General features: G+C 44.8%; 1 protein-coding gene across 2 annotated transcripts in view; it reads left to right on the plus strand.

The window, feature by feature from the left end:
- The window catches only part of LOC140104790 (mucolipin-3-like), a 33,799-nt gene that overhangs the window by 456 nt on the left and 15,006 nt on the right, over nucleotides 1-18,337 (plus strand). For both annotated transcript variants that reach the window (XM_072128476.1, XM_072128477.1), the window contains exons 2-9: nucleotides 1,900-2,134; nucleotides 3,476-3,646; nucleotides 4,504-4,657; nucleotides 6,305-6,389; nucleotides 6,472-6,568; nucleotides 6,861-6,960; nucleotides 14,070-14,182; nucleotides 15,323-15,472. In XM_072128476.1, the coding sequence (XP_071984577.1) occupies nucleotides 1,900-2,134; nucleotides 3,476-3,646; nucleotides 4,504-4,657; nucleotides 6,305-6,389; nucleotides 6,472-6,568; nucleotides 6,861-6,960; nucleotides 14,070-14,182; nucleotides 15,323-15,472 (1,105 nt within the window). The remainder of the gene's footprint in view (nucleotides 1-1,899; nucleotides 2,135-3,475; nucleotides 3,647-4,503; nucleotides 4,658-6,304; nucleotides 6,390-6,471; nucleotides 6,569-6,860; nucleotides 6,961-14,069; nucleotides 14,183-15,322; nucleotides 15,473-18,337) is intronic.

Genomic DNA, 18,337 nt, shown 5'->3' on the forward strand with positions numbered 1-18,337 from the left:
AATAAGAAGGGGGGCAGAGAAGGGGGCAAAGTGAGAGAGGGAGCAGAGAAAGGGAGCACAATAAGAAGGGGGCAGAGAAGGGTGGCACAATAAGATGGGGGCAGAGAAAGGGGCCACAATAAGAGTGGGAGCAGAGAAGGGTGGCACAATAAGAAGGGGGCAAAGTGAGAGAGGGAGCAGAGAAAGGGAGCACAATAAGAAGGGGGCAGAGAAGGGTGGCACAATAAGATGGGAGCAGAGAAAGGGAGCACAATAAGAAGGGGGCAGAGAAGGGTGGCACAATAAGATGGGAGCAGAGAAAGGGAGCACAATAAGAAGGGGAGCAGAGAAGGGGGCAAAGTGAGAGAGGGAGCAGAGAAAGGGAGCACAATAAGAGGGGAACAGAGATGGGTGGCACAATAAGATGGGGAGCAGAGAAGAGGGGCCTGATAAGAGGGAAAGCAGAGCAGAGGGGCACAATTAAAGGGAGAGCAGAGAAGGGGGGCACAATAAGAGGGGGAGCAGAGGTGGAGGCACAATAAGACAGGGGGGGAGGGGCACAATGAGAGGAGGAGGGGAAAATACAGTGTAAGGCTTCATTCTCACGAACATATAGGGGCGTACAAATATGTATGTCCCCCATAGTTGGTTATGGCGCCCAGGCTCAGCCTGCTCTATCTTTTAGCCATACGCCACTATTCTCTATTGCGAGGGGAGCGCCTTCTTTTCCTCCTCTTCAGTGTGCCCGACGTGTGTCCACCCGGCTGTAGGAAAAAACGTGTGTCCCCCGGTTGGAAAAACTGTCAAAAACTGATGCATTTTCAAAAGACGGACTGCTTAAAAACGGGTTAAAAACGTACGTGTGCCACCACCCGGAGTGCCATAAATATGGATATTATTCTGTGTGGGAATACTGGGGGTGGATAAGGGGCTTGGTTTGTCATGTAAAAAAAATAATTGTTGACTCTTGATAACCCTTATTTTACTTACACTAAGAGTTGAGAAGTATGGATGGGGGCATCCATAAGATTCTTAGTTTATACACTATGTTGTTTTGGGGTGTTAATTTTTAAGAAATTCATTCAAGCTACATCATTTTTTGACACATTTTCCCTGTCTGGACCTGTAGCCTGAAGTGTAATCTGAAAGCAAAGGAGATTGTAGAAACACATGTGGCTGCAGCTCCCCCTTGTGGTGGCTGCTGGGAGGAACACAACATCTGCAGGGATGAACATGGAGGAACATTTTAAGGCCCCGGCGCTCTAAAACCTCCTTTACTATACAGTGTAGTGTCCTCTATCCACATTTACTGTAGTGAGTGACTACTAGCCCCCAATAACCAGCCCTGGGAGCTCTGGAGGCTGATGTTCCCTAAATGTAAGAGGCTTCTAGTGATGGGCCGGCCGGCTCTTCTTAGTGATCTGCTCCCTAATAAGAGCCGACTCTTCTGGCTCCTGAACTGCTCCCTATTCCATGTATAATAGGGAGCCTCAGTCCAGGCAGTCACCCCTCTCCACACCACTTTTATAATATGATTTTATCAGGTTACAAAGGGTGAGGGTGCGGGGAGCCGAATCGTTGACATGAGAGTTGGCTCTGTGATCCGGCTCATTCATGAACGACACATCACTAGAGCCGGCTACAAAGGCCGCGCTTTATCTGTTTCCCATAGCAACCAATCACACTCAAGCTTTCAGTTTGCAAACTGGGAACTGCACTGTGATTGGATATCATTAGCGACAACGATAACAGTCACGGGACTGTGTATGATGTGTAGTTATAGCTGTGTATGATGTGTAGTTATAGCTGTTTATGATGTGTAGTTATAGTTGTGTATGATGTCGGTGTAAAATTGTGAGTAAAATAGGTGCCGGGGCAGTCGTTTCTTCTTCTGATTCTCTCGGTTTCTCCTACCTACAGAACTACAGTAATGGAGAACCCAGACACAACGGTGACACATCTTTCCGCGGACAAACATAATGGCGCCAATGTGGGTAAGACCTGCCCCATCACACAGGAGCGCCTCCTGGAGGACATTCTGAAGAGGAAACTCATGTACCATTTTATGACCCCCTTTGAAAAATTTCAAGCTTGTGGACGCAAACCGTGGAAACTTTGCATTCAGGTCCTGAAAACCGCATTGGTGACGATCCAGGTGAGATCAAAGGCGTCTGTATCCACACGAGACTGGTGTAACTTTAAAGCTTAAGGTTGGTGGAGGCCCTTAGGTGAAAGGTCTGGTGTGGGTCTCTTCAGGACCACATTGCAAACAAAAGTGTAAACCTATCACAGGCTCTGGAGCGTAGCGAGATTTTAGCCTCTCCAATAGTTCAGAATTTTTAAATGATCTGATGTTAAGTACATAAAAATAGTAATATGAAAAATTTACCTGCTAAGAAACTATGTCATATTAAATGGGGACAGCACCAAAGCCAATCTTGCTACATTTATACAGCACCAGGAATAAGCTCACCACATGCATACAGAAACCAAAAGCAAGATTACTATATAGACACAGCATCGGAACCAAGCTTACTTCATAAATACAGCACTGAAATCAAGATTACTATGTAGATATAGTAGCAGAACAAATCTGACTACATTGATACAGGACAGAAGCTAAGCTTACTACATACATGCAGTACAATAAAAATAATAATCCTTTATTTATATAGTGCACACAGATGCTGTAGCGCTGCACAGAGTTTGCCAGATCATTCCCTGTCACCAATGGGGCTCACAATCTAATAAAGCCACCAGTATGTTTTGGAGTGTGGGAGGAAACCGGAGGACCCGGAGGAAACCCACACAAACACTGAGAGAACATACAAACTCTTTGCAGATGTTGACCCTGGGACTTGAACCCAGGACCCCAGCACTTGAAGGCTGCAGTTATAATATAACCCCTTCTAGGGGGCCCATGGCCACCCAAATTACCCACCAAACTTTATACTAAGAAATCAAATGCCAATTTAAGACCTTTGAAAGTCCTCCAAAGGTCCTGAAACCGCAGTTTGAAAGCAGACCGAAGGGACACTTCCTCCATTTCCTAAGAAGCTGATTGTAGTACCAGATGTAGGAAGTGATTCCAGACTTGTAGGGGCTATAATATTCATACACCCAGGGCCCATGGTGGGGGACTGCGCCAGAACTAAGCTTACTATATAGATACAGGACTAGAACCAATCTTACTACACTGATACAGCACCAGAACTAAGCTTACTACCTAAATACAGTACCAGAACCAAGATTACTATATTGACAGAGCACCAGACCTAAGCTTACTATATAGATGGAACATCTGAAACAAAATTAATATATAGATACAGGACTAGAACCAATCTTAATACATAGATACAGCATTGGAACCAAGATTACTACATACATACAGCACCAAAACCAAGATTATTATTACATACAGCACCAAAGTTATACGGTAGTAATCTCCTCCTCGCCCCTCATGGTGAATGTGTACATTGTGTCATCTCCCCTGTAGTTGGTGTTATTCGGGCTGAACAATGAGATGCTGGTGGATTTTAGGGAGGAGAACACTTTAACTTTTAAACACTTATTTCTGAAAGACTACAAACATGGAAGAAGAGGAGAGGGGAACACGCTGTTCCCTCAGGAGGATGTCTATAATCACATCAATTTTACAATTCACCAGGTAAGTTCATAAGATCATTTTTACTTTCCTTTTCAAAATCAGCAAAGTTTGTTAGGTATTGCTCCTGTAGTGTGTAATCATACATTTAGTGTGTTTTGTTAGTAGGTGCAGGACTGTGAAATATTTATATTCCAGGATTGTAGCTGGACTAAGAGCACTGTCAGATTGTCCTCCCACTGCTGTGCTTATAGCGCTCTGCATTCAACGGCTCTGCAGCTCCACCCTACTGCCTCACTTGGGGGCAGGGACCAGTTCATTTAAAATTAAGGCTACATTCACATGAACATGTATCTGGGAGAGGAGGAGGGGGGAGCGCCGCTCACCCCCGCCCCTCTCCATAGCGATATATGGCGCAAGGCGCTGTATTACAGGGAAAGATAGGACATGTCCTATCTTACTCCTGGCTATGGAATGGTGCCGCACGTGTGCTGCACCATACCGCTCCCGTACGGCGCCGTGAGCCCATTGCCATCTATCGGGGAAATATATACGGCATATATACGTCGGCCGTATATAGGTCCCCCATACAGCCGTGTGAATGTAGCCTAAAGCATAGAGCTTAGAGCTAAGCAGTGTGAGGACACTCCCCCAGTGCTCCAAATCCAGCTACAATCCTGGAATATAAAAATATTTTTCACAGTCCTGCTGCTACTAAAATCACACAGTTAAGTATGATTGCACCGATCTCCAGGGACAATGCATAAGACTGTCTGTACCTTTGTATGGTCAACCTTGCTGATATACCATAAAATCTGTTCCTAAATGGACATTAAATTTGCAAATGGTATATATAGTAGAATTTATGCTACACATAAGACATTGATTTTAGAATAGTTAATCACATATTGTATCCGCAGTACTTGGAGCTCCGGAAAATATCCGTTGGGAACTTTGCCTATGGGGAGATGTCAGGGGGTCAGCGCGGGATGACGGTCTGCAGGAAGTTCTATAAACACGGAAACATCTTTCCTGGAAATGAAACGTTTCATATTGACCCTAATATTGAGACAGGTAACATTATTATATTTATTTATCCAGCACCAACATATGCCATAGCGCTGTACAAAGATCCCATGGGATATAACCTTTATTTTAGCCGTCTATCAGTATCATTTTGGAGCCAACATTTTTTTAAAAGAACGTACAAACTACAAATGTTATCCTCAGGATATCCTCAATTATGATTGGTGGGGAGCTGACACATTACCCCTATACAGACAATACCCCAAGCTGTGTAAACAGTTGACTCCATGTACAGGCGGTCCCCTACTTAAGGACACCCAACTTATAGACCACCCCTAGTTACAGACAGACCTCTCTGCCCCCTGTGACCTCTCTGGATGTTACTATAGTTCCAGACTGCAATGATCAGCTGTAATGTGTCTGTAATGAAGCTTTATGGATAATCCTTGGTCCCATTACAGCAAAAAAGTTTGAAACTGGTGCAAAAAAAATTTTTGTGTCTAGAACTACAATTATAAAATATACAGTTTCAACTTACATACAAATTCAACTTAATAACAAGCCTACAGAACCTATCTTGTACGTAACTCGGGTACTGCCTGTACCCTTATTTTTGCATGTTTTTTTCTTTCTTTTTGCGACTTTTTGTGTTTTTGCAACTTTTGCTGATATTTACAAGTACGCTTTTGCCTGTCCCTTGTGCAGTGCATTATGTATCTTTATTTTCTAGATGCTCTGTGCGACTTTTCACTTATGTATCACCTTTTTTTTCTTATTTTTGTCTTTTAACACATGGTGCAGGTACAGAGGAAGGATTTTTTTTTGGACCCTATTTTAACATGTAAATTAGAATGAGTTGACACGCTTTACGGCTGCGTTCACACATGGTGTTTACATTGCATCCCAAGATTTGCTACATAACTACATAAAGTCAACATTTGGGTTTACAAAACACAACCATTATCGGAGTGTTAACGAGCATGTTAATATTGTGTTAACAGCGTTTTGTGTACGGAAATGTTAACACCCACCTAATTAGGCAAATCTCCTCTTTTCAGCTGTTGTATTGGGTTTCAAAATGCAATGCCACGTGTGACGGCAGCCTCATACGTCGTCATCTCTCTGGGGTGTGACTAGAGGACTTAAAAATGCAGGATAAAGCCTCAAATCCAAAATTTACAGTAGTTCCCACACCTGTGCATAACCCCCCCCCCCAATAGACATGTATAGACCAGTGCCATCGACTCACTATAAAGGCGGCACAGTGGCTTAGTGGTTAGCATTAGAGCCTTGCAGCGCTGGGGACCTGGGTTCAAGTCCCACTGCAAAGAGTTTGTATGTTCTCTCCGTGTTTGTGTGGGTTTCCTCCGGGTCCTCCGGTTTCCTCCCACACTCCAAAACATCCTGGTAAGTTGATTAGATTGCGAGCCCCATTGGGGACAGGGACTGATTTGGCAAGTTCTGTGCAGTGTGCGTAATCTGTGTGCGCTATATAAATAAAGGATTATTATAAGGAACCAGTGTAGGGATCAGGTGATTGTACTAAGCTTCAAGCCTTACTTTTAGCACATAAACTTCATATAAACTCAGACAGGTACAAGATGTTATAACATAATACACTGGGATATAAATGGGTCGTGCGGAACAGAAAGTTCTTGTCTTGGTGATGTTCTACGAGACTCTCCCTCCCTCTAGAATGCTTCACCGTGCTACCAATGACGCCAATAAGTGATCTCTCCCTTGAAGACAAGTTCAGGAACAAGACACTGGACTTTTATCGGTAAGACCCAATTTCACCGGGAGTGACCCAGTTCTTTTTAGTTCCCGTAGCTTTTTAACTCATGAATTAGTTACTCCTCCAGGCTCGTCTCGGTAGAGATCAAGTTCAAGCTGAAGTCGATCAACCTACAGACCATACGTCACCACGAGCTTCCGGACTGCTATGACTTTACAGTGACAGTGAGTACAGGGCAGATGCTCCCTTCTGTTTTGTTCATACAGCTTCTATACAATCCTATGCAACTCCATGGTAACAGACAACAAACATCCTATGTAGTCAGATCCAGTAGTCACACTGTTTTCCATCAGTGCTCTACAGATTGTATATTATTATGCAGGGGAGTGGTGAAAGCAAGTGAGACTACAGGATTTGTATGTCATCTGTTACCACGTAGATATACGGGTCTGTATAATTCTGCAGAACCCAAATTATGATATTGATATTTTTTATTTAACCTGTCTCTTTCTGCAGATTACTTTCAATAATAAAGCATACAGCGGGGGGATTAAACTTAAACTGGATAATGATGTCACAATCAAGAAATGTAGAGATTGGTTTGTGTCCGGCTCCAGTAAGTGCAAACCTAATTAATTATTGACATCAGATTCCTTCTTTTCCCTCTCCTGTAGTCTGGTAGGCCAAGGTAGTGAATTCCAGAGAATTGGTGCAGCTTGGGAGACATCCTGGAGACGTGAGTGGGAGGTTCAAATTAAGAAGAAAATTGTCTTAGATGACTAATTAAGAGCACAGATTGCGCAAAAGTTTGACATGAGCAGGAACGTAACTACAGGGGTGGCAGCCATAGCAGCTACTATGGGGCCCACAGTGTCGAGGAGCCCTGGGATCCGACCTGACACAATAAAGAATGGAGGATATGCACCATTATATACATATTACGCTACACATTGTACAGAAAAATATGTATATAGCAGGGCACATCTTCCATAGGGCACAGCATGAATCGGCAGCGCATGTGAGAAATTTTGGAGAAGAGTGAGGGGACAGAAGAATGATAGGACTATGGATCTCTTATCTCTAATTCCTACCATGTACTACTACCATGTGGTCAGTAGGTACTGGGAATGATCTGTGTGAGTGTATAAATGTATGTATCAGTGCATAAAAGTATATAAATGTGTGTGTAAGAGTGTATAAATGTGTATATTTTCTGAGGGGGTAGGTAAGATCTAGAGATGAGCGAACATACTCGTCCGAGCTTGATGCTCGTTCGAGCATTAGCGTACTCGAAACTGCTCGTTGCTCGGACGAATACTTCGCCCGCTCGAGAAAATGGCAGCTCCCGCCGTTTTGCTTTTTGGCGGCCAGAAACAGAGCCAATCACAAGCCAGGAGACTCTGCACTCCACCCAGCATGACGTGGTACCCTTACACGTCGATAGCAGTGGTTGGCTGGCCAGATCAGGTGACCCTGGGATAGACTAGCCGCTGCCCGCGCTGCTCGGATCATTCTGTCTCTGGATGCCGCTAGGGAGAGAGCTGCTGCTGGTCAGGGAAAGCGTTAGGCTGTTCTATTAGAATAGTGTTAGGCAGGAGTGATTCTCAAAGAACCCAACAGCCCTTCTTAGGGCTACAATAACGTTCTACTTTTTTTTTTTTGGTTTGCTTGTGGCTGGGCTTGCTGGCACTAGTAGTGCAGCTAGTACCATATTGTGAGGAATTAGCAGGGGGACTTGCTACCGTTGTGTTTAGCTCTTAGTGACACACATATCCACCTCAAACACCAAAGTGGGAAAATTTATTAGGGGTTTGATTTCAATTAGGCACAGTCTGGCAGTTGCTTTTTATTTTACGTTTATTTTTTCATAACTCAGTGTCATCTCATCTGGCATAGTAGTGTGCTTTCATACTTGGCTAGAAAATAGCCATAGGAGAATCCAAACGGCTTACTTACGCCTACAATAGCGTTATATATATTTTATTTCTGGTTGATCTGCTGGTGGCTGTACTTGCTGCAGTGCATATACTAGCCAATTGTGAGGAATTTGGAGTGAGACTTGCGACCGCTGTGTTTAGCGCTTAGTGACGCACATATCCATCGCAAAGACCGAAGTGGGATAATTTATTAGGGGTTGGATTTCAATTAGGCACAGTCTGCCATTTCCTTTTTATTTTACGTTTATTTTTTCATAACTCAGCGTCATCTCATCTGGCATAGCAGTGTGCTTTCATACTTGGCTAGAAAATAGCCATAGCAATAGGATAGCATTGTTTGGTTTTAAAAACTAAAAAACACAAAAAAAAACTAAAAAACACAAAAAAAAAACAAAAAAAAGTTAAAAACAAAATTAAAGTTATATAACTTTCATTTTCAAAATGTTTAACCCGAGGGCTAGGGGTAGAGGACGAGGACGAGGGCGGGGACGTGGGCGTCCATCTACTGCAGGGGTCAGAGGTCGTGGTCCTGGCCGGGGTGAGACACCACCTGCTTATGAGGGAGCAGGGGAACGCCGCAGAGCTACACTCCCTAGGTTCATGTCTGAAGTTACTGGGACTCGTGGTAGAGCACTGTTGAGGCCAGAACAGTGCGAACAGGTGATGTCGTGGATTGCCGACAATGCTTCGAGCAATTTGTCCACCAGTCAGTCTTCCACGCAGTCCACCCATGTCACCGAAATCGGCACTCCTCCAGCTCCTGCACCTCAGCCTCCTCCCCCCCAGTCTGCCCCCTCCCAGGAAAATTTGGCATTTGAACCGGCATACTCTGAGGAACTGTTTTCTGGACCCTTCCCACAGTCACAAACCACTTGTCCGGTTGCTGCTGAGCAATTTTCCGATGCCCAGGTTTTCCACCAGTCGCAGTCTGTGGGTGATGATGACCTTCTTGACGTAGTGGAAGAAGTGTGTAAAGAGGTGTCCGACGATGAGGAGACACGGTTGTCAGACAGTGGTGAAGTTGTTGTCAGGGCAGGAAGTCCGAGGGGGGAGCAGACTGAGGGATCGGAGGATGATGAGGTGACAGACCCAAGCTGGGTTGAGAGGCCGGGTGAACACAGTGCTTCTGAGACGGAGGCGAGTCCTCGACCAGAACAGGTTGGAAGAGGCAGTGGTGGGGCCAGACGGAGAGGCAGGGCCAGAGCAGGTGCATCAGCGCCAAATGTGTCACGTAGTGAAGCTCCCGTGGCGAGGGCTCCCGCGGCGAGGGCTAGATTTTCAGAAGTCTGGAGGTTCTTTAAGGAAACACCGGATGACCGACCGACTGTGGTGTGCAACATTTGCCAAACCAGGCTCAGCAGGGGTTCCACCACTACTAGCTTAACTACCACCAGTATGCGCAGGCATATGAATGCTAAACACCCCACTCAGTGGCAACAAGCCCGTTCACCTCCGGCCGTGCACACCACTGCTCCTTCCCCTGTGTCAGCTGATAGTCAGCCCCCTGCCCAGGACCCTGGCACAAAAACCCCATCGTCGCCTCCACGATCCTCCACAGCATCCACCAGCGTTCAGCTCTCCATACCCCAGACGCTGGAGCGGAAAAGAAAATATAGTGCAACCCACCCGCACGCCCAAGCCCTTAATGTCCACATCTCCAGATTGCTTAGCCTGGAGATGCTGCCCTATAGGCTAGTAGAGACCGAGGCCTTTCGCAACCTCATGGCGGCGGCCGCCCCTCGGTATTCGGTCCCCAGCCGCCACTACTTTTCCCGATGTACCGTCCCAGCCCTGCACCAGCACGTGTCAGACAACATCATCCGTGCCCTGACCAACGCCGTTTCTGACAAGGTCCACCTGACCACGGACACGTGGACGAGTGCTGCCGGGCAGGGCCACTATATGTCGCTGACGGCACATTGGGTTAACTTGGTGGAGGCTGGGACCGAGTCTGACCCTGGGGCTGGTCATATACTGCCGACGCCGAGGATTGCGGGGCCTACCTCGGTCCAGGTCTCAAAGGCCTACTATGCCTCCTCCTCCTCCCAGTCCTCCGAACTACCATCCGTGGGCATGGCGCCATCAGTCGCTAGCTCTAGGCACAGCAGCAGTGCCGTCGCTAAGCGACAGCAGGCGGTGCTCAAACTGCTGAGCCTAGGCGATAAAAGGCACACCGCCCAAGAACTATTACAGGGCATCACGGCGCAGACTGATCTGTGGCTGGCACCGCTGAACCTGAAGCCAGGCATGGTTGTGTGTGACAACGGCCGTAACCTGGTGGCGGTTCTGCAACTCGGCAGACTGACACATGTGCCATGCCTGGCCCATGTGTTAAATCTGATAGTTCAGCGTTTCCTCAAGACATACCCCAATCTGTCAGATTTGCTCACGAAGGTGCGCCGCATCTGTGCGCATTTCAGGAAGTCCAGCACAGATGCTGCCACTCTCAGGGCAGCGCAGCGCCGCCTCCAACTGCCCGCTCACTGTTGTGCGACGTGCCCACGAGGTGGAATTCAACATTAACCATGTTATCCAGAGTTTACCAGCAGCGCAGAGCGATTGTAGACTGCCAGATGTCAACTTCCACCAGAACTGGTAGTCAGGTCAGTCAGCTTCCTCAAGTCTACAATGAGGAGTGGACGTGGATGTCTGATATCTGTCAGGTGCTGAGTAACTTTGAGGAGTCAACACAGATGGTCAGTGGCGATGCCGCCATCATCAGCCTCACCATCCCGCTGCTTGGCCTGTTGAAAAACTCTCTGATCAGCATGAAGTCGGAAGCTTTGCGCTCGTCACAAGAGACGGGGGAAGAAGATTCCCTTGTTGATAGCCAAAGCACCCTCAGGTCTGTTTCTCAGCGCATATCGGAGGAGGTGGAGGTGGAGGAGGATGAGGAGGAAGAGGAGGAGAATGTTGGCGAGACACAAGAGGGGAGCATTGCTCAGACCTTCACTGTTCAGCGTGTATGGCCAGAAGAAGAGGAGTTGGAGGAGTTGGAGGAGGAGGAAATGGACAGTCAGGCCAGTGAGGGGAGTGAATTCTTGCGCGTTGGGACTCTGGCGCATATGGCAGATTTCATGCTAGGCTGCCTATCCCGTGACCCTCGCGTTCAAAGAATTTATTCCAGCACCGATTACTGGGTATTCACTCTCCTGGACCCACGGTACAAGCAAAATCTTTCCACTCTCATCCCTGGAGAGGAAAGGAGTGTGAGAATGCATGAATACCAGCAGGCCCTGGTGCACAAGCTGAAACAGTGTTTCCCTTCTGACAGCGCTAGCGGCAGAGTGCGTAGTTCTGCGGGACAAGTAGCGAGGGAGAGTAGGCGAGCAGGCAGCTTGTCCAGCACTGGCAAGGGTACGCTTTACAAGGCTTTTGCCAGCTTTATGTCACCCCAGCAAGACACTGTCACCTGTCCCCAGTCTCGGCAGAGTAGGGCTGATCTTTACAGAAAGATGGTGAGGGAGTACGTAGCTGACCATACCATCGTCCTAAATGATCACACAGCTCCCTACAACTACTGGGTTTCAAAGCTGGACATGTGGCACGAACTGGCGCTGTACGCCTTGGAGGTTCTTGCCTGCCCTGCCGCTAGCGTCTTGTCCGAGCGGGTTTTCAGTGCAGCTGGTGGCATCATCACCGATAAGCGTACACGCCTGTCGACTGACAGCGCTGACAGGCTGACGCTTATTAAGATGATTAAAGCCTGGATTTCTCATAATTTCCAATCTCCACCAGGTGAAGGAAGCTCAACCTGAATAATTGATCCACTCCTCCTCCTCCTCATTTTCCTCCTTCTCCTCCTCTTTGTACACTAAAGCAGAGGAAACTGGCTATTTGTTGACAGGGCCCACTGGCTCTAGCTATAGTACTTTATGCATTTAATTTTTCTGGAGGGCCACCTACCCGGTCCTCTGTTTTAAACAATTTTTGGGAGTGCCACATACAGGCACTCAATCTATTCAATTTTTCTGGAGGGCCACCTACCTGCTCCTCTGGTTTGAAAACTTTTTTGGACTGCCACATACAGGCACTCAATCTATTTCATTTTTCTGGAGGGCCACCTACCTGCTCCTCTGGTTTGAAAACTTTTTTGGACTGCCACATATAGGCACTCAATCTATTTCATTTTTCTGGAGGGCCACCTACCTGCTCCTCTGGTTTGAAAACTTTTTTGGACTGCCACATACAGGCACTCAATCTATTTCATTTTTCTGGAGGGCCACCTACCTGCTCCTCTGGTTTGAAAACTTTTTTGGACTTCCACATACAGGCACTGAATCTATTCCATTTTTCTGGAGGGCCACCTACCTGCTCCTCTGGTTTGAAAACTTTTTTGAACTGCCACATACAGGCACTATCCAAATTAAATTGTCTCCATAGCAGCCTCCACACGTTGTCTCCATTGCTACCTCCAAAAGTCGTCCATATAGCTGCCTCCATACATCGTCCCCTTATCAAACGAGGTGTGTCAGGCACAAATTTGGGTTGTTTTCATGGATTCCACATCAAACTTGTTAACTTTGTCGCCACCCTGCTGTGTAATCCCCAAAATATACTGGCAAACTTTTATCATTTACCGATATTATTTCAGCGCTTCTTGCGCATCTGTTTACATTCCCCTCACCCGCCATATCCCAAACTTATAAGAACGCTACTACACTTGATCTTATACAAAAGGTTCTTAGAAGTGCTGTTTGGGGAGTAGCCTAGAGACAGGGGCTTGGATTGGCGAAAGCTCGCCTGGCAGCGGAGCGCCAGCTCCATGCCAAGATCCAACTAACATAGTTTTAACTGCAGCACCTTTAATCTACTACTAGTTCACTGCCTCCATACATGGTCCCCTTATCAAACGAGCTGTGTCAGACAGAATTTTGGGTTGTTTTCATGGCTTCCATGTTAACTTTGTCGCCACCCTGCTGTGTAATCCACAAAATATACTGGCAAACTTTTATCATGTACCGATATTATTTGAGCGCTTCTTGCTCACCTCCTTTGGTTCCTCTCTGCCACCCATTGGTTTGAAGCCTGAGTCCATTTAGGGTATGTCGCCATGACACTCTCTAGCCTGCTGCCGCTGCCTCTGCATGCCGTCCCCTATAGTGTCAGGGTCAATTATTGGATGTTTTAGATGCTATCTAGCTTCATTCTGTCACTCTGTCATGGCCATGCTGTTGCCCATAATTTTGGCATAATGGTGCGATTAAGCAGCCTCAGAGGCATCCATGCATGCTGCCCCTGCTGTTTCCTGTCCATTTCCGTGGTGTTTCCATCCTTTTCTGAGGTTCCCAGGTGTTTGGCCAAGCTTCCCTGTGCAGAGCCTTGGTCCCCTTAAAAAAAGCTCGAGTCTCCCATTGACTTCAATGGGGCTCGTTATTCGAGACGAGCACTCGAGCATCGGGAAAAGTTTGTCTCGAATAACGAGTACCCGAGCATTTTAGTGCTCGCTCATCTCTAGTAAGATCCCATTAACAATTCTGCTATGGGATCTTGCCTTTCCTAGTTATGCCACTGGAGATGAGGGAGGACATGTAAGAAGGTGCAACACTGTGCAGAGCTCTGTGGATGAGGGTGGATAATTTGAACAATATTCGGAAGGTTATGGGCAGCCAGTGGAGTGACTGGCACAGAGTGCACAGAGTGTCCAGCACAATCCCAAGACGACGGGTCTGAAGCCTTAGGGTTATTGTGATCTCACAGTTGGAAAACATTTTTTAGGAAAAAATATATTTGCCAAATACTTTACTTTGATACAATAAAAAATTGCTGTGCTTTTCCATCTTTTTAGAGCAGCAGTATAGCAACTACAGAATGTTTTTGGATGCAGTGATCATCCTGACTTGTATAACCTCCACAACTCTTAGTATATGGGCAGCGATTCGTGGATTTCACCTTCAGAGGGTAAGTCGCATTAAGATACAGGGTTAGGTACAGGATAGGTTCTTTAGGTTTGTTCTTAAATTGAATTTGTACGTAAGTCGGAACAGGAATATTATATAAATGTAACTCGAGACAAATTATTTTATTTTTACCCCAGTGACAATAGGATTTTCAAAAAATTTTGTGCTGTCATGGGAACAACAATTATCAATAAAGCTTTATTACAGACAACTTACAGGGGATCTTTGCAGCCTGGGACTATAGTAACATCCAAAGAGATTCACCAGAGGTCGCAGGGGGCAGAGAGGTCTGTCTGTAACTAGGGGTCGTCTGTAAGTCGAGTGTCCTTAAGTCGCAGACCGCCTGTGCCAGTTTAGAATATATTCTCTGTAGGTTCACATTCATGTATAAAAAGTTGTCATATGTTGTTATAGTAAATACTGGTGGTGCTGTTACATTGTTATCTGTGGAGATAACGTGTGGCAAGTGGCAGGAAAGGGCAATAACACTTTTTTTTTCACTTTAAAAGCCTCTTAGTTGGACTTCAAGCAGAGAGCATTCATTTAACATAAAAAATAATGTTTAGGAAATGTTTTCAACATAAACTCTATGCATTGTCGGACTGGCCCACCAGAGTACCAGAGGATCCTCCGGTGGGCCCCGCCTCAACCCAATACTGAACCCCAGAGGTCCATCAGAAAAAAAACCCAATTTGGAGGCTGCTAGAGTATATTTCCTGGGGGATGGGGCACATTTACTTAGCCGGTCCAGTCGCGATCCAGCGGCTCTCCGACGCTGATTCGGGTCCGGCCGCGATTCACTAAGGTAGTGCGCCCGATGTCCACCAGGTGTTGCTGCTGCGCTGAAGTCCGTCGGAGTTCACTGGAGTTCACCAAGCTATGTCAGGTAAGCGCCTGTCAAGTGACACTTTTTTTTTTAATACGGCGGTTTTTCCGAATCCGTCGGGTTTTCCGATGGCCACACCCCCCGATTTTCGTCGCATGCATGCCACAATTCGATCACGTGCGCCAAAAACCCGGGGCAATTCGGCGCAAAACGGTAATATTTGGGAAACCCAACTGGAAAACGTAATTCGGGCCCTTAGTAAACGACCCCCTGGGTGTCCTAATCGTGTTTCTGCATCTTTTCTTTTAACGTTAGGAATATGTGAGCTATGTCCGACATCGATTCTCCAAGCCCGTACCTTGGTCAGACAAGATCCAGTTTGTCAATGGTTGGCACTTCCTCAGCGTGGCGGGCGATGTCCTGTCCATCGTAGGCTCCATCCTGAAGATGGAGATCCAGGCAAAGGTGACAGGCGGTACACATTGTATTCATCAACTTCAGAGATGAATATGACATTTTAGGATATGTTACATGTTAATGCAGGTCTGGCTGTGCCGATTCGGGGATTATTTAAAGGAAAACTACCTATTTAGGTAGATCTGATGGTAGGTTTCTAGTAATGTGTTAATCCCATATTTATTTTTTCCTAATCCTAAAATAATTTCTAAAATAAGATACACTTATCTAGCTAATATGCTAATTAGCGGCAAAGGCTACTGGGGCGTGGAGTAGCCTCTCCGGGCAGTGGCCGCAAAGACTAGTATAAGCCCCAGTAGCCTTTGCTGATAATTAGCATATTAGCTAGATAAAGTGTATCTTATTTTAGAAATTATTTTAGGATTAGGAAAAAATAGATAGGGCGTAGCACATTACTAGAAACCTACCATCACATCTACCTAAATAGATAGATTTCTGATGGTAGGTTTCCTTTAATAACAAAGTACGCCCCACCCCCACTTACCATCTCAGACTATATTTTTTCTCATAGCTTAGCCAACATACTGCAGTTATTTAGTACAAGATAATCCCTCTATATACCTCCCCTATACTAATTCTTGAGGATAACGTAAGTGAAAAAAATGCTACGGGGAAGATTGCTCAAACCTCAGGGAGAGCGTTGTTTTAATTTTCATTGTAGCATAAAATTTCAACGCGTTTCGGCGCTGGACAGAAGCCTTGGTCGTCTAGGTACGTGGCAAGTACTAATAACGGGGTATGCCCACATTTTCAACACTTACTGTATATCTACCCAATGAAAGCTTACGTCCAAAGCCAAAACGAGTTGAAATGTTCTATGTTACAAAATTTCAACGCGTTTCGGCTTTGGGCGATAGCCTTCGTTGGGTAGATTTTCGGAGCGCTTTTTTCACTTATGATATCCTCAAGCTGTCTCCTTTTGTGTTGGGATACTGGCTGCCAGATTGAAGCTTCACTTCTCATTATTATATACCTCTGTCCATCTCATTGTTATATACCTCTGTCCATCTCATTATTATATACCTCTGTCCATCTCATTATTATATACCTCTGTCCATCTCATTAATATATACCTCTGTCCATCTCATTATTATATACCTCTGTCCATCTCATTATTATATACCTCTGTCCATCTCATTATTATATACCTCTGTCCATCTCATTATTATATACCTCTGTCCATCTCATTATTATATACCTCTGCCCATCTCATTATTATATACCTCTGCCCATCTCATTATTATATACCTCTGCCCATCTCATTATTATATACCTCTGTCCATCTCATTATTATATACCTCTGTCCATCTCATTATTATATACCTCTGTCCATCTCATTATTATATACCTCTGTCCATCTCATTATTATATACCTCTGTCCATCTCATTAATATATACCTCTGTCCATCTCATTATTATATACCTCTGTCCATCTCATTATTATATACCTCTGTCCATCTCATTAATATATACCTCTGTCCATCTCATTATTATATACCTCTGTCCATCTCATTAATATATACCTCTGTCCATCTCATTATTATATACCTCTGCCCATCTCATTATTATATACCTCTGCCCATCTCATTATTATATACCTCTGTCCATCTCATTATTATATACCTCTGTCCATCTCATTATTATATACCTCTGTCCATCTCATTATTATATACCTCTGTCCATCTCATTATTATATACCTCTGTCCATCTCATTATTATATACCTCTGTCCATCTCATTATTATATACCTCTGTCCATCTCATTATTATATACCTCTGTCCATCTCATTATTATATACCTCTGCCCATCTCATTATTATATACCTCTGCCCATCTCATTATTATATACCTCTGCCCATCTCATTATTATATACCTCTGTCCATCTCATTATTATATACCTCTGTCCATCTCATTATTATATACCTCTGTCCATCTCATTATTATATACCTCTGTCCATCTCATTATTATATACCTCTGTCCATCTCATTAATATATACCTCTGTCCATCTCATTATTATATACCTCTGTCCATCTCATTATTATATACCTCTGTCCATCTCATTGTTATATACCTCTGTCCATCTCATTATTATATACCTCTGCCCATCTCATTATTATATACCTCTGTCCATCTCATTATTATATACCTCTGTCCATCTCATTATTATATACCTCTGTCCATCTCATTGTTATATACCTCTGTCCATCTCATTATTATATACCTCTGTCCATCTCATTATTATATACCTCTGTCCATCTCATTAATATATACCTCTGTCCATCTCATTATTATATACCTCTGTCCATCTCATTATTATATACCTCTGTCCATCTCATTGTTATATACCTCTGTCCATCTCATTATTATATACCTCTGCCCATCTCATTATTATATACCTCTGTCCATCTCATTATTATATACCTCTGCCCATCTCATTATTATATACCTCTGCCCATCTCATTATTATATACCTCTGTCCATCTCATTATTATATACCTCTGTCCATCTCATTATTATATACCTCTGCCCATCTCATTAATATATACCTCTGTCCATCTCATTGTTATATACCTCTGTCCATCTCATTATTATATACCTCTGCCCATCTCATTATTATATACCTCTGTCCATCTCATTATTATATACCTCTGCCCATCTCATTATTATATACCTCTGTCCATCTCATTATTATATACCTCTGTCCATCTCATTGTTATATACCTCTGTCCATCTCATTATTATATACCTCTGTCCATCTCATTGTTATATACCTCTGTCCATCTCATTATTATATACCTCTGTCCATCTCATTATTATATACCTCTGCCCATCTCATTATTATATACCTCTG

This window comes from Engystomops pustulosus, chromosome 10 (genome assembly GCF_040894005.1).
Source record: "Engystomops pustulosus chromosome 10, aEngPut4.maternal, whole genome shotgun sequence".
In the NCBI taxonomy this organism is placed as follows: domain Eukaryota; kingdom Metazoa; phylum Chordata; class Amphibia; order Anura; family Leptodactylidae; genus Engystomops; species Engystomops pustulosus.